This window comes from Zonotrichia albicollis, chromosome 5 (genome assembly GCF_047830755.1).
Source record: "Zonotrichia albicollis isolate bZonAlb1 chromosome 5, bZonAlb1.hap1, whole genome shotgun sequence".
NCBI lineage: Eukaryota > Metazoa > Chordata > Aves > Passeriformes > Passerellidae > Zonotrichia > Zonotrichia albicollis.
The window spans coordinates 21,286,316-21,302,960 of NC_133823.1; the positions used below are offsets into that span (position 1 = coordinate 21,286,316).

The 16,645-nt window shown below is 39.9% G+C and overlaps 1 protein-coding gene across 2 annotated transcripts in view; it reads right to left on the reverse strand.

Annotated features, from left to right (window-relative positions):
* Positions 1-290: 290 nt before the first annotated feature.
* Positions 291-16,645, reverse strand: part of CENPC (centromere protein C) — a 28,314-nt gene continuing 11,959 nt past the window's right edge. Inside the window, exons 13-19 of one of the 2 annotated variants that reach the window (XM_026791972.2) lie at positions 16,144-16,248; positions 15,232-15,330; positions 12,560-12,658; positions 12,123-12,277; positions 11,616-11,706; positions 10,147-10,216; positions 291-10,066 (exon numbers count right to left, since the gene is read on the reverse strand). In XM_026791972.2, coding sequence (XP_026647773.2) covers positions 10,006-10,066; positions 10,147-10,216; positions 11,616-11,706; positions 12,123-12,277; positions 12,560-12,658; positions 15,232-15,330; positions 16,144-16,248 — 680 coding nt within the window. In that variant the 3' untranslated portion in view covers positions 291-10,005. The remainder of the gene's footprint in view (positions 10,067-10,146; positions 10,217-11,615; positions 11,707-12,122; positions 12,278-12,559; positions 12,659-15,231; positions 15,331-16,143; positions 16,249-16,645) is intronic. The other variant, XM_014265411.3, reaches the window with a different exon arrangement.

Genomic DNA, 16,645 nt, shown 5'->3' on the forward strand with positions numbered 1-16,645 from the left:
GGGTATTAGGAAAAGTCTCTTCACTGAAAGGGTGGTCAGGCACTGAAACAGGCTGCCCAGGGACATGGTAGCACTGGCCCTGGAAGTATTTAAAATACATGGTACTCAGGGACATAGTCTAGTGATGGACTTGGCAGGGCTGGGTTCATGGTTGAACTGAATGGTCCTAAAGGTCTTTTCCAACCTTAATGATTCTATGACTCTATCCTTTGAAAACTTTGAAAACTATTTTACTTTCAAACTCCCTTTGAATGTTTCAGTAACTCCAAAGAAACAGTGAAACATTTCAGTTCATTACATCCTTGATGCCACTCAGGATAACACACATATTTATTCACAAATATTTACAAGTCAAACTCATGCAATTATCTGCATTTTCAAAACCACATGGAATGCTAGAAAACTGATTCTGAAATTATTTAAAAACAAAGAAATTAAAACTGATTTGCATTACTTAATATTTATTGATACAAAAGAAAATTCATAACAAACTATGTATTTACCATTTACACTGAAGAAAGATCTTTAAGATCAATGAAACAACATGCCCCTAAAACTGGGGTGTCCGATGAAAATGTTCAGTGTTCTTTAGAACGCTTCTGCATTAGATGATCTTCAATTTGCAGGTAAAGTTATGGGGAAGAGGTGTCCATCAACACATTTCTTGCTCTTCCTCTAAATTATAAAAAAACCCAGCAATTAGTTCAAATTAACACAGTTAAAAAATAGGCCTACCTATGCCATAATATTGGGGAGTTACAAGACAGTAAAGTGGAACAACTGCAAATTGTACTCACAGCAGCAAGGACATCACAACATTCACCTACTCCAGTGGCAAATCAATAAAAACATTAGTATTATTTCAATTATGCTCAAAAGAGCACATTAGCCTAATTTAATTTCACTAATAGTGGTCTCTGACAAATGTGCTCATCTGTGCAAAACCTGGAGCTGTCAAAGCCACACCTGGTTGTGGCACTGACACTTGCTCTCCAGGAATTCTCCTAAGCCATTTCAAGTACAAATTATATCTTGTGAAGGACCAAGAGGCCTCAGTAGTTAATGTGCATGTAAGTTTCTTGTTATTTTTATAAAGATCTTGTGTGTATTTGAATTCCCTTTAACTTGGGTTTACACAAATGCTTCACAATCTCTGGTCTGCAGTTCCAAAGGTCACAAAAAGCTGCTGACAGTAGGGAAAATAACTACGAACTAAAATGCTTGCTGAGAGAATAATAACTGATGCAATTCCCCACATCAAGTGACAGCTGAGTACTGCTACTCCTCATGTAGAGTTATATGGCAAAAGCAGACACTTGATAGCCTGGACTATGCAAGATGTCAAATTTTCAACTGGTTTAAAGCCCATGCACAGAATAAAGAATGCTGTTAAGACCTGCAGGTGAAAATAATAAGCCACTATACAAATACAGCAAAATGTTTCGGGGTGTATGTGCAGAAAAGTGGTAGCTAATTCACCCAACCTGAGCAGTGGGCTTCTCATCAAACCAAGGTGTGTGTCTGCCCTAGAGGGACTCCTTAGAGCAAAGACAGAAAGGCGATAAGGTTAAAGCTGACACTTGTGACTCTACTTACTGCGCCTGTTTTGTCCTTTAGCGTGGAGAAAGGAATGGCAGTGGCTGGGGCTCAGGCACACCCCACACGCTGGTGGCAATACTGGTGTGGCATGGAAGACTGCTCTCCACTTTAGGGGCACAGAAATAAGGGTTTTCCCCAAAAAAGCATGAACTAAACTTATAGAAGAGCAGGTTGCAACTTCACAGGATGTCTGAGGGCAGAGGGGACCTCTGGAAGCCATTTGATCCAACACTTCTGCTCAAGCATGACCATCAAGAGCTGGCTGCCTTGGATTCAGATAAGCACTTTCCACTGACACAAGCCTGTGTTTCCTGATCTCTTCTGTAGCTCTTGACCTCTCTGCAGTAACCACAGCAAGAAGAATGAGGATGCCAAGTGTGCACACCAACACTCTGATGTGCTTTGCAAACACACACTCCCACCCAGGGCACTAAGAATGGCAAAACAGAGATGACGGGATCTGGACTCTGTGGACAGAACTGTTCCACATGGAAGGCTATGTCACATGTGCTTGACCAGGTCTCAGCCCCATCTCCAAGAGAAATGTATGAAGCTGATTCTGAGGGGCCACCTAACACATCTCTTTCAGTCTAGGCTCCTTAGACACTGCAGAAACACTAAAAACCTGGAAGATTACTTTCTCCTGGAATTTACCAGAAAAGTCAAGCAGCAAGAGGGTGTGAGAGGGCACATGAGAGATCCACACCCACACATGCAGCAGTGGGCACACCTCTGTGCCAAAACCAGCTGGTGCCAGGCGGCATTCCCACTGGCAAGAGGCATGAAGATGTGAGAGCAGGTGAATGCCTGGACTAGCCTGCCAACACAAAATCAGGGTATGGCGTGGTGCCTAAGTGATGGCAGACACACATCAAGATTGTGCCAAGGCAAAGGAAGTCACCAGCACGCTGAATTAGTGCTCTAAGAGGAGCAAACAGCACAATACTACGGTGCTCCAGGTTAAGTCTGGCCATGGGGAATGGTGCTAGGATGGATTCTTACAGCACTGCAGAGCCAGCCTCAGCAGATGGACGAGGTTCAAGGGCAACCAAGTGGGCCTGAAGCAGTCTCAGTTCTGCTTCTGCAGCCAGGAAAACAGCAGATGATGACAATACAAACACCTTGCCAGTGACATCCTAAGCCAACCTTCTTGGGATTAAAACTACACAAAAGTCCTTCAAAGAACAGAGGCCAAAGAAAGCTTTGCATCACCTCTCTGAGGGTGAAAACTGAAAGCTATGCCAGGCCCCATACAAAACTTGCAGGAGAGGTAGCAAAGAACCTTCAGGCACAAGAACACCTCTGAAATAATTCAAACACCTGGAACTGAGCTAAAAAATTATTCAATCCTTGCAAGTGGCAAAAAGACAGCAAAGAAAGCTTTGGTAAGGAAAATGCATCCAAATAGGGCAGGAAATTAGTTTAGGCAGCAAGACAAAAAATGAAGGAGCAGATTGAAACTTGATGAAACAGCTGAGCTGAAACAGCAGCAGGTGAATGCCTCATCCTGCAGCCTGTTCCAAGAGAAGGAAGAAAAAAAAGGAGACAAAAGTGAACTTGGGGCAGATACTTCAAGAAGACAACTGCCAACTTGCCTATAAAGACACAGTACATCACAGTGGCACAGTAATAACACGGAATTTAATGAAAAAAAGGAAATTATCATCAACATTTCAATATATACTTGAGGTGACCTCTCCACTGTAATTTCTGTAATAATTCAAGTTCCAGATATGAGGTGGGAAAAAAAGGGAACACTTACGCAAATCTATAGCCCATGCTAAATCAAATAAATTAAGAGAGGTTTTGTATTTCATTAGCATCACAGTTCAATGGAAACAAGCAAGAAGGGATGCAGGAAATCTGGGGTTTGTACCTCATCTAAACACCTCAGCATCTCATCAGAGATTAGCTTTGCTAACTTAAAAAGTTCTTCAGAAGAACATTTTAAATATTTTCAGTTAAAACAATACCAGTGTTGTAGGTTCCTCCTCTTTTTTTCCCAGCAAAACCCACAAATGCATCCTGCAGCATGAGTGCAGGACGGTGGGCTGACCCAGGCTGGATGCCAGGTGCCCACCAAAGTTGCTGTCACTCTCCTCACTCAGCTGGACAGGCGAGAGGAAATACAAGGAGAGGCTCCTGGGTCGAGATGAGGACAGGCAGAGATCACTCACCCATTACTGTCTCAGGCTGCAGGGGAATCTCAGCTCCAGTGCCTGGATCTCATCCTGGCTCCTTCTGCACTGACCTGGGTGTGGGCAGGGCTGTTTCTCTCACTTATCCTCACTCTTCTCTTCTCTGGCAATAATAACTTCTGCACAGTAGCATTTTTTTCATTCTTAAATGTTACCACGGCATAGTTACCACCAACTCTGGTGGGCTCAGCCTTGGCCAGCGGCAGGTTGGCACTGGAGCAGTCTGGCATTGGCTCTGTCACAGGGAAGCTGCTGCTGGCTTCCTACAAAAGCCATCCCAGTATCCACCCCCCACCACTATCAAACCCTGGCCATACAAACCCAATACAAGGTCATAAGCAGCAGAAGCCATTTCATTACAAGGTAATGATTCTGTGAGCTTCAGTGGGGTGAGCAACTGAACAAAATGAAGCCATTCTAAATTCTGATAGTTCACTCAGTGTAATTTGTCTGAAAGGTTAAACAGGATGCTAACATGGACTTGGTATGCCACAAAATGAAGAGGGAAATAAAGCGAACATTTAGTTTGTCTTTAAAACACAGTGGGGCTTTTTCACTATCTAAAATACTGTTCAAGCCTAGGAGCTGAGTTCTAACTTATAGCTGCAGCAACCTCTCTGCTTTACCTGAGAATTACCTTAAAAGTGTGTAGTAGAGCTTAGCTGCTCATCAGGCAAATGCCTGCTTCTACTAAGAAAATCAGCCATAATAAAAGGCAGGCAGCATTTGCTAGATGTAAAAAGGCCTCTGCAATTATCACTTAATTGTCCTTCATGGGCCAGTACTGGGAGTCTCATACTTTCCCCGTAAGGTTGCTCCCTTCTTCAGCACTTTTCTTAACTGTCTACTTAATTAGTCTTCCTTCCTGGCCTTAATTGTGAATTTGTTTTGATTAATTAGCCTCAGAGCTCACTTGGCACTAACTGAAATATAGGAGAAATGCTCAGTTTCTTCGGTGAATAGGCTACTGCATCCTAGGGGAGCCCCCTCTTTGTCAGCAATAAAATTTCAAGTCCAGATAGTGTTTGAAAAGAACTTTTTTGTAATTAACTTTCAATTCTTGTAATTACCCCCACTGTACTACAACACCAAAGTGTTGCTAACATAAAGAAAGGGTAAAATTCATTCAATTCAGGCCTTTTCTTAGGTGGATTATCCATCACACTCATTAGCTGAACCCTGTAGTTTTAGATAAGATGACACAATGTTCTCAAATGCAGGTGATCTGATCACTATTAGAATCCCAAACCAGGAGTGTGGTTTACCAGCAGAGACAGCTGTGTCCTTGTGGCACCAACACCAGAAAACCTTTCCCATATCAATATTTTCAAAGTTACTGAGCTTCACTGAAAATGCTTTGCATAACCTAGATCAGGTTTACCTAGATCAGGTTAACCTAGGTCTGTAGCACCTCTGAGCACTAACACAGAGCTCTTCATTCCATTCACACCTCCCCTATAACTCCTTTCCCCTCCCTCTTTACAGCACGTTGACTTCAGAAGACACCCTCACAGGTTACCATGCATCTGCCATCTTGATCAATTCTCATTTCAGGTACTGTTACTGAAAACACAGGAAAAGGCATCTTTAAACACCATCACAGTGAAAAAGTTTAATAAGCTAAACGAAATAATGTGTGTTAACAGCTATCATACCCATTTAATAAACTTCCAAAATATTTGTCAAGAGTACTGGAATTCTTCAGTTTTCAAATTTAAAAGTCCTTACTTATCAAGCTGCAAAGAGAAATAAAAATCTTATTCTAGATATTAATTTCTGTGAGCATTTTTAGACTTGCATCTCAACAGTGAAGCTGACAAAGTAAACACTTTGTTTCTTCCAGCTCCTGGTTTCAATCAGTGTTGCTCTTGTGCTCCAAACAGGACTGCAGAAGGAATACAAAGTACCTCTGGTTTTACAGCGCTTTGTGTTGTACCTTTACTTGGGCACAGAAGCTCAAATGAAGCAGATCAGAACAGGAGCTTTATGAGTGGGCTTAAAACCACAGAGCAGCTCTGCGGACAAAACTTTTAACAAATTTGTTTCCTAATGATCTACAGCCCACTGTTCTGACTGATAATCAACCATGTTTTCATCTCAGAACTGGACAATAAGACTCACTTTGGTTGTCAAATCCTAACTGAAGCTCATCCATGCAACCCAAAAGGTTTGGGAACCAACCTTTGAGATCACTTCTGACTGTATTTGTGAACATCTGTGAAGTGACAGGATTCTGCCAAGGAAATGTACCAGCTTGGAAGACCTAAGATATTCAGTTACAACAGCTGTCAATACCATTAGAGAGGCATGGCCATGCTCTTCAGCTAGATGTATCACCTGCAATCAATCACCACTTAAAGTAAATCCTGTATTACAAAAGACATCATGCAGAGTCTATACAACAGTAGAAATACAAGAAATATTCCCTCATGCTGAAATGCCTTTTCAACTGTTATGAAATGAGGAAACAGCTCTTTAGGTCTATTGCATTCCCCAAATGTTAATTTAAAATCATCTGCAGATAACCAATTTAGTTGTGCACTTGCAAAATAGAAGAAGCTGTACATGTGCCTCAACAGTTTGTTTTATTGGTCCTGTTTATTTTGTCTGTAATTACTCAGCTCACAATCTCCTATTTTAGATTTACAGAGTTGTACAAATATGGATGTGCATACACATCTGACTGTTCTGCAATCACTCTTCTGCTAATTTAAGCTTCAAAAAGCTTTCTTTAAAAAAACAGGAACAGCTTTCCAAACAAATAAAACTACAAAAAGATAGATTTGCAAAAGAACCTACTAACTTGTAATTTTTTTGAAGGGAGCCACAGCCTTCAAAGCTGTGGCTTTTTATTGTGGCATGACTTCTCAGTTAAGCCTCTTAAAAGAAGACCCTGGATGTTACTATACTATAGAACACATGAACCTATTAACATAAAGCTGAAATATGTGACTTGGCTTTTGTTTCCAGCTCTCTCAATTACTGCTGATAGAAAGCAATGAATTAAAATACTGAAAAACAGGGATGCCCACTAGGATATCAGCATGTATCCTCCAGGAACAGTATCTCACATTTTGTCTCCTTCAACACAAAGATCCCAACTTGACTCCACAACAGGTAACACTGGTTAACCAACTTCAGCCTAGCTCCACAAACACCTGGCGAAACCACAGTAGCCAGTGGAAGTGAGATTACTCAGCAGAACAGAAAAGAGGCTGGCAAAAAGAATCACATGTTTGCAGGAAGAACTAACTCGTCACATTTCAGAAAAGACTTAATTTTTTGCAATATCCCATTTGGCCTGCTGTACACAAAAATGTAGGAAGCAGGAACCGAAATGAGACCAGGCAGAGGTGAAACATCAGCTGCTGCTTCTGACTAGCAACTGATTATTGACTGACACACTGCAGAACTCAGCAGCCATAGGAGTCCTGGCACTCAGAAGATTCTCCTGCACCTCCTCACACTATATTTAGGCTAATGACACAGCAGCAAATTTCTAACAAGTGCCAAGTTGAAGAAAAATTTTGAAATGCAATCCAGACCAACAGTGAACAACCGAGGTCCTGCTGTGTACTAATGTTTTAAAGAACAATTTTGTGCAAGTGGCTGCAACAAGTACAACATCCATGTAACTGAATGGATGTAGCAACCTTCAGTAGTTAAGTCCTACTGTGAATGGCAACTGATTTACATCTCTTTGCAAGAGAATTCAACTAAATTTAACTCCACCTCTAACACACCGTTCTTCCTGCCTTTCAAAAACCAGATCCTCCTGAGCCCAGAGGCCAACAAAGGACTAAGAGCTGTGCTTGAAGCCCCATCTACTGACAAATAATAGAACTGTTGCTAAACCAGAGCAGTATTCCAGAGAACATCCCTTGACAAACTTGATATTGCTTCTTAAAAAAGGTAAACCACAATCATATTCAGATGTAGTCCAGCTACAAAATGTTCTCTGCAAACTACACAAGACACTTGTCTCAAGAAACCAACCAGCCAGAGAGCAACAAAGCCATCCAGCCTAAAAAGTGACATACTTTACCAAATCTGCCCTGTTCTCCCTGACACTCCCAGCCATAGAATTAGGAAAACACAAACAGGCATGCTGACCTGAAACCTGCATTTGAACACCTGCACTTTCCAGCCTGTGTCAGGAAAAGGTCTGCACACATTAAATCTGCCTTAGAAAGCATCCTGAAGAACTATTTCTCTTGACTCAAAAGAAAACCCCTCATGATCTTGCTGCCAAGTTGCAGGGGGCAAAGACACATCTGTGCCTGATATGACAGTCATCACTTCTTATCCCAGCCCACCTAATGAAAACACATCCCTGGAAAGCAGCAGCCTGCTGAGCTCTGCCACAGCATCCACCCACACTCTCCTTCAGGACCACAAGCCCTGCAGTCCATACACATAAGTTACCTACACTAACCCCTTCAGTATCCATCCTTCTGCAACCCAATCTGCAGAGAGGTAACACAGAAAAGAATCTGCAGGGCATTTTTGTTCAGAACTCCCTGGCTATTAACACAACTGAAAAGTTTTCTTGTTCTCATTTTTAACTGGAGCCAATTTGCTGCTGAGATCAGAGACCATCACATCCATGGCCTGACCGCTGGGAGACCTGCTTGGGTTAGAAGCAGAGTCTTAGGTTTAATCCTAGCCCTGTACTTTTTCCAAGTGGCAAAGTTCCAGATCTCTGTAGGCCTGAGGAGCTGAAAGACTTAAAAACTAAACGTTTTAGTGGGTGGGATCCCCTCAAGCAGTGAGACAGCATGTGTGCCCATCTGGTAGCTGGTATGGCTCCAGCACAGGAAGGACATTATTTGAATCTTGCTGACCTTGAAGAGACCAACCCAAGCCCAAAATTTAGAAAAGCTGCCAACATCAAATTTATACGGAGTGACTAAATGACTTTTTTCTTTTTTAACTCTTAAACTGCTTACAAAAGTTGAAAAAAAGGACTGGAAAAAAAAGGACTTTCTGTGTAGTCTGAACTCTGACAGTAAATAGTTTGTTTCAAGACAGGCACGTTCCTGTTTCATCTTCTCAGAGCTACATGAGACTTAGCCATGACTGAAAAGAAAGCACACAACTTCTACCAAGTATTTCCACTGTCAGTCTACTTATGCACTAGCCATAGGAGCTTCAAAGAGAATGACAAAGTATTAGCTCAAATTCCCCAATCCAAAGGATCTTTCACAGAGGCACAATATTGGTGTCCAAGACCTTTCACAGACACAGGGAATTAGCTGAGAGCTGAAAGCCAATTTCTCTTTCCTACTTTAATGTATACTCTAGATTTAGCATAAAGATCATGGCCAAGACTGGTTACAAGGTTAGTGCTCAATCCTCAAGTCCTTAAGAGTTCACAATTCCAATTCAATTTTCCTTATCTCCTTCTCTTCAAGGATAGCAATGACCAGAGAAAGAAAGCAGCATATGAGAAGAGCTGTAGTTTATCCTTATCTTCAGCCAGAAGGAACCTCAAAGAGCTTGGGAGACAAATGCTATGTATACCATCTGCTGTCTAGACTTGGCTTCTGGAGTATACAGTATAATTACAGCTTTCCCAAAGGTCCTCATTATTATCCAGGAACACAGCAAGCAAATCAAAAGGAGATATTAAAGTAATACATTTGGCAATGACCTATCACTGTTACACAAAATAAAGCTATCAACAATGTTCAGAGCTAATCAGGCCATAGCTTCCACACAAAAGACACAAGTGATAAGCTCCTACTTAAGAGCTCCTATTTTCCTATTCAGATTGGAGGCACTAATCATCCAGCTGCCAGACAAGGAAGGGTTGCCTGTCGTTAACATATGAGAAGGCAGCTGGACCCCAGCACAGCAGCCTTGCAGCAGCCCATCTCCTAGACAACAATTACTGGAATGCAAACAGCAGGTTTGTCATTTAAACAGAGATTATTCTAAGCAGGTTGTACCAGGCAGTCGTTAAGACTATCTATCAGATGTTAGCTGAGGATGCCAACTTTTTTTCAAGTGCTAAGCATCTTTAGGGAGATTAGGCATATTGATACAATTTGGAACAACAAATACACCCACACATTTCATACTTTTATCTTTCTGTCACTGGATGGCACAAGAACAGTGACTGATTCAGAGCAAGGCCCTTCAGTATGCCATTTCAGTTTGACAGCAAACAACCAACATTCTTCTGTGTTTTTTCCCTCAACTCTTCTTATCTTGATTTCAGCTGCTCTGTATTCATTTGTAATGTTAGGGTGGGCCCACTCAAACACCTGTGTACGTAAAAAGGACTTCAGAACATACAAAAATTTGACAAGTGTTTAAGCAAACTTCTTTGCAGAAAGTTCTTCACCTGTCTTTGAGTTGGGTGAAGAGAAGAACACAGTCTTCATTTAGAAGATTTCGTATGTTATATCCATTTCCTACAAAGAAAAACAGAGTAAGTTTTCCTTAGGATCCACTGGCAATTTTTTAAGTCCTCTCCTTTTTTAAGTCAGCCAAGTATAATTCCATTTAATATATTTTAACAGAAAGTATATTAACTCTTAATCTAGGATGCCACTCCAATAGGCAGGTCAGTGCATTTCAAAGAGATGACAAGGAATACACCTAATGTCATTTACTTTCATCTGTGCTTAGAAGATTTTTACTGAGAAGAATGTAACAGGCATGAACTCTCAGCTCTCAAAACCCACAATAAAACTTTAAGGTGACTGAATTTACTTCAATTTATTCCTACAGAAAATATCAATAAAAATTGTACATGGAAACTTATCTGCAGATCTTGACTTGAGTTTTGCACACTAACATGGCCACAAAACAGAATTATCTAATAGGCCCTGAACACTGGGAATGAACAACATCCTCACATTCATATACGGCCACACAGTGAATTACAGGGATCACCTGCCACCAACATTGCATTGCCCATCCAGCCATACTGAGAGCAGCCATCAGGAAGCAGGGAAGAATGAAGTGTAGATCCTTATGGTCATACAAAACTTTCAGCATTTTATATAATCTGCTTTCCCAAAAAGCAAATTCAAAATTGTCTCTGCAGACCCACTAGACTTTTAAGATTGTAACACCAAAAAACAGCTTCAAAGCACCAAGCATTAACTGAGCAATGACTGTTCAGTCAGGACACTGTGCTGAAAAGTTAACAGGGAAAAGATGGGCTAATTCCTCAATTTCTGAAGATAAGCCCCTTCACAAGAAAGCTGCACAAAAGCTATCTATAGTTTCATGTACAGCCTGCTTTAACACTACTATAAATCTCCAGACTAGTGTCTTAAGCCACTGATGAAAAGCCTCCCATATGGAATTCATGCCACTTTTATATCAAAAGGACAAAATCAGATCTTTAAATTCTCAAGAAAACATATGAAGTTACAACCTATTCAACAAGATAGCTGAACCTTCTATATATGAGAAGCACAAAGCACAAAATGGTGAACTGATCCAAATGGATTTTCATAATTTTACATAGGAAAAGAGTAGCAAGCATACGGTGACAGAAACAATTATATTAATTATGAGTAACATTCGGCTGTCTTCCTCAACACTACAGCTAGTGACAGAATCAGAAAACCAAGAGAAATTTACTCTTAGAAGTTGGTAGCGTCATCAAAACTTTGAGGCCACAAGAGGTATGTGTATCCCTGCATTCAACCATTACATGATCAACCTACGTCCAGTGTTTTGTCATATTCCATTCTTCCTCACCCTGTACTATCCCACTGGCTATTCAGAAATTCTGTTTGGATTTGATTCCCAGCATGCTGATGTAGGCTCCTGCACTCCCAACAAGCACACACTCACCTGCTGGAACATAGAAGCAGTCCCCTGCAGTCAGGCAATACGACGCGTTATGTAATGTCACAATAGCTTTGCCATGGATAATATGGAAAGCCTTAATGGAAGCCAAAGGGTTCTAAGGTTAGCACCATTTAAAGAAGATATCCAAGAAAACACTTGCACACACATAACAAAGATGAAAACCCAAATCAGCCAGCAGAGCTGCAATCTCTTTTCCCCATACTGATGAAAAATAAGATGTTCAAAAGGGGGATGGGGTCCAGTTTTCTTTTTCTGATATTTCTATCTTGCCTGCAAGATTTACAAAGTAGAAGCAGATGGACATACAGATTTAATACAAAGCAAAGCAGGGCAATATGCATGCAAAGAACCTCCAGTAAAAAATTAATTAATGTTCATTTGTTTTGGGGGCAGGGCAGACCTCTCAACCTTATATGTTATTTCCAACCACCCCAACAGATCTTCTGTTTACAAAGTCCATTTCATAAAACTTTTTAAAAGCACACTTACTATTGTATCCTTGTCGACAAACTGGTGTCCCTTTTCTTTATATGGTTTCAGAATCAATCTACCAGTTGCAAAAAGAGACGTATTCAAATTTTTGTGTATTTCTACTGCTTCATTTTTGAAGAAGTGCGTTTGACTGTCTGCAGTGTTTATACAATCTACAAAAAATGTCCAGGAGATTAGCATTAATGCTACCACATAATTAGTCTTGTTACAAGCTCAGAGCAATACATATTGTTTCAGTGCAACACCTCCAAAAGCCAGACTCAACATTTAGCTGAAAAATTATGACACTTCTTATGTCTCCCTCAGAACCTTCTCCAGAAGAGAAATGAATATTTCAGATCCTCACTTTTTTATGCACAATGTGGCATGAACTTTTTTTTTTCTCATAAGTCTACATAATTCAGGAAGTCCCTTGGTCTCATCCATCAACTCACCTAGATGCACTTCATTATTTGTTACTGGGTCCAGTACAATGACTGGCTTAGATGCATCAGCTAGGCTGTGGTCCAAACTTGGAGGTATCTCTCCTCTATCTGAGGATACAAAGAAACCAAAACAAGACCAAAAAAGTAATCAATATAGATTTCAAGAAGTTAATAATTTAACCACAACTTTTCCACAATTCCAATGTCACACATTAAGTAACTAAATTTCCTTTAATAAGTGACTAAATAGAATGAACACTCTTCTTTCAAATAGAGAAAACCATTCATAACAATTCTTTGAAAATATCTTTTTCATTGAAATAATTTCTGTGTGTTATAGATGAACACTCTCTAAATCCTAAGGAATTTCCCGGGGAAATGCCACCTATTTATCCTATGTTATTAACAACAGTATTTATTCAAAAACTAAACTCTATGTTTTGAGAGATGTGTTTTTCTAGCAACAGATGCTGAGAGAATATGAAATACATGATGAAGAGTGAAGAACAGGTGGTTTTGCTCAATGTATTGTTGATAGGCATCAGGGGACTTAAGAGAGAAAGCGTTCAATGATAAGCATATGTCCAATTTTTCTGTTCTAAAGAAATAACACTGTGAGAATCTCACTCTAAGCTGTAAATCTGAGAACTATTGCTATAATAAAAAGGACTTTTCCAGAGAAAGAAATATCCTAAGAACTGATGACAACACTATGCTTTTCAAACAGAAAAGAGACGCTTTAGAATGTTCACGGCAGAACAAATATCCCAAAGCTCTCTTGCAGAATTCTCTTGAGCAGACAATTTTAGCTCTACAGTGCACAGGAAATTTCTTTAAACACAGACAGAAGGAGCATGCTAAAGGCAAGCTATAGCACTTTGTAGGCATGGCAGCTTAAATACTCTTACAGTAAGACTATCGGGGGGGGAAGAAAGTTACTGCGTTTGAACAGCTTTGTTCCAACATAATCATCTCTCTATATAAAGAAGCAGCAACAGGTACAACACTATAGCTATAAAACCAGAATTTTTATTGCATCAATAACATTTAAGAATTTGTGCTAGAAATTCTATTTGGCTGACAGGCCTTACATGCATCACTAAGACCCAAGGATGTAAGTGAAAGACTATCTCTGAGGATGAATGTCGGCCACAGAGGAAATCAATCACTTCTGGAAGTCAGTTCAAAGGCACTTGAAGGAACCAATAGTTCTTGTAAGATACAATATGAACAGTCACTACCAGCTCAGGATCTCATGGGCTGCAACTGATTTATATTACAATATAAACTGTACTTAGACCAAATATTGATCTATACCAGGGTCCTGTCTCCCATCAGTGGCCCAAAGCAGGTACTCCTTCCATTCCTCAAAATGCCACAATAATATACTCAATATAATATATTCAATTGAATACTTTCCACCTCTAACCTGGAGCTCCCACACTTTATTTAGAGCTATTAACTCTCTGTTTAATGTATCTGGTTCTTGCCTTGAAACTACATAAACACTTTTATGCATAATATTCTGGGCAGGAAGCACACAGTGAGAATGGCCACCTTATACTGCTGAACAACCCAGCTCTCACTGTCTTCCTTCTATACCTCCTAGTTCTTGTGTTTAAAACAACAAGCAGAAAACCCCAACGAGACCATTTACTTCTATTTCCCTTCTCTATGTCACTCATGATTTCTGAGGTGATTTAGACCTCTTCCTTAGAGGCCTCCATAGTACTCTCTTCAGGATTGAGGAGAATTCACTACAGGAAGTCCTTTTAGGTATTTGATGAGCTTTCCCTAAGCCTTCTCTAGTCCTACTACTTTCTTTTTGAGGTATGGAATAAAACTTACATGAAACACATGTAAAATCAGAAATTGGTACCAACAGTGATTGTTTTCTTCCCTATTTCTCTGATGATTATGTCAGTCCTGATTAGTGTAGTAATTAGATCCATATGGCATTTTCCATGTTTGTTAGCACTTGTTTTAATAGTTCTATAACTTCAAAGAGAAATGTTTCCGCTTCAAACAGCTCTAGACAGTCCCCATAAAGAAAGGCTCTGTAGCATTACAACATCTTCCAGAGAGCATAGCAAAAATAATTTGGCTTTTGGACCTTGACTCTCTTTTCTGAGCACTACTTACATGTTTATTATATACTGGCCAGAGAGTCTAGGTTTGCTTAAACATCACTTTATTGCCCACTTTTAACCATTTTATGCACTGTTCTTAAAGCTCTCCACCTACTGTGATGTGGTTTTGTATTTACACTACAACAGCTTGAAGCCCTACTAACACTCTCTGCTGCATTTTTAGATGTATTACAGGCTTCAGCAAAATGGCTACAAGTTTTTATACCTTAACCATGCCCACTAGCATCATGATCTGAACACAGAATGAGTACAGTTTAGTCTCTTCAGCCCCTGCTTTAAAGGCACAACAGCACTTCTGGGTATGTCTAGCACTTCTTCCTTTCTTACGCTGAAAAGTGAACAATTTTACTACAACAATGTACAGCATGGCTATAGATCCAGTAGGAGCAGGCTTTTCCTCATCAGATCACATTAATAAATTATGGTATTTGTGTGAAGTGATTGATTACAGGAGAAAAATCTTAGAGCAGCAGAGCATTAGATAAAAGAGACTTTTTAAAGTACCCAAAGGAAAAAAGTCTTTGTTCTTACCTGTTTTATCTCTTTTCTGCTTGGGACAATCCTTCCTCCTTTTACTCTTCCTGGGAGATTCTGTTTCTGGATGCACGAGTCCACTAATCACAAGCCCTCCTGAAACAAAAGGAAGTTAAACAAAGTCCACTAACTCAGAGTAAATCTAAAACAATGCAAACTTGCACAACCAATCAGCAGTTCAATTGAGAATAGACTTCCTTGATGCTCAACTTTTCAGATCACTTTAGAAAGCCAGAACAAACAAAAAACTTATTAACGTTAAGTACTTTGGAGTGCAATGCAACTTGAGACATTTTGAAAATTATTTTATCAAATTTCAGTCAAAGAACACTTCAGAAAGCCATCACATGCAATTAATTTTTTAAGATAAAATATCACTTTTACAGACACAAAAAAATACTATTTTGAGTGAACTAATTAATTAGGAAAGGACTAAACTAGGCTGAATTGTCAGTAAAAAAATTACTGAGAACAAGATATATTTTCTCACTTAGGGTATTTAACACTTAGACTATAAAATGTTATTGTATCTGCTCTCGAACACAATCCTTACACAAAAAGAAATGCTCCCATGAATGATCCAGCGGATTGTCTCTTTTTTCAGTATCACACACAATCTCTGACATAAAAAACCCACTAGTACAGAGCCACTGTTCTGTTCTTCCCTCAACAGTGAAGGCAAGAGTACTTACCATGCTCTGCTGAGATTATTTTCAGCTGACACAGGAGTGTCAGAAGAGAAGAACACTACATGGAGAGATGACTAAATAACTGGAAACCACAAATAATCTTTTTTAAAAAGTTACCCAATAGTAAGCATCTCAAGGCTTGCACAGCACAAGATCAACTCAGATTTTTCTATTTTGCTTTGTCAGAAGGAAGCAAATATTGGTAGTTTGGAACTAATACCTGAAGGCTTCATAGTGTAGTTTACGCGCTCGCCTCTCCAGTATTCCAGAGGCCTCAGCCGTATCCTTTTTGTCCGACGAACATTAGGTGTGTTGGAAGGCATGACTGATTTCAAGGATGAAGTCATTAAGTATGAAAGGAAAATTCAGAGACAGAAAATATTAAGCATTCTTTCCTCTTGTTCTGTACCACAAGGGGGTCAGCCCTTCCCAGCTGATATTTTTATCACATTGCTATCATGACAAGAAAATAGAATTCAAGTATTACCAAATGCCTTCTTTTGCATAAATCAGTACTTCACCCTCCTTTCTCTTAAACAATCACCACCCTGACTTGACATTCGATTTCATTCTATATATCTTAGTAAACCACTGATACACAGACATTAGGAGCTCAAGCTCAAGGACAGCAAAGTTCTCGACAAAGACTAAGAATCCTGCCTGAATCTGGGGGATTTCATTAGCAACCATGAAAAGGCACTGCCTCAGTTATGGGGAGGGTA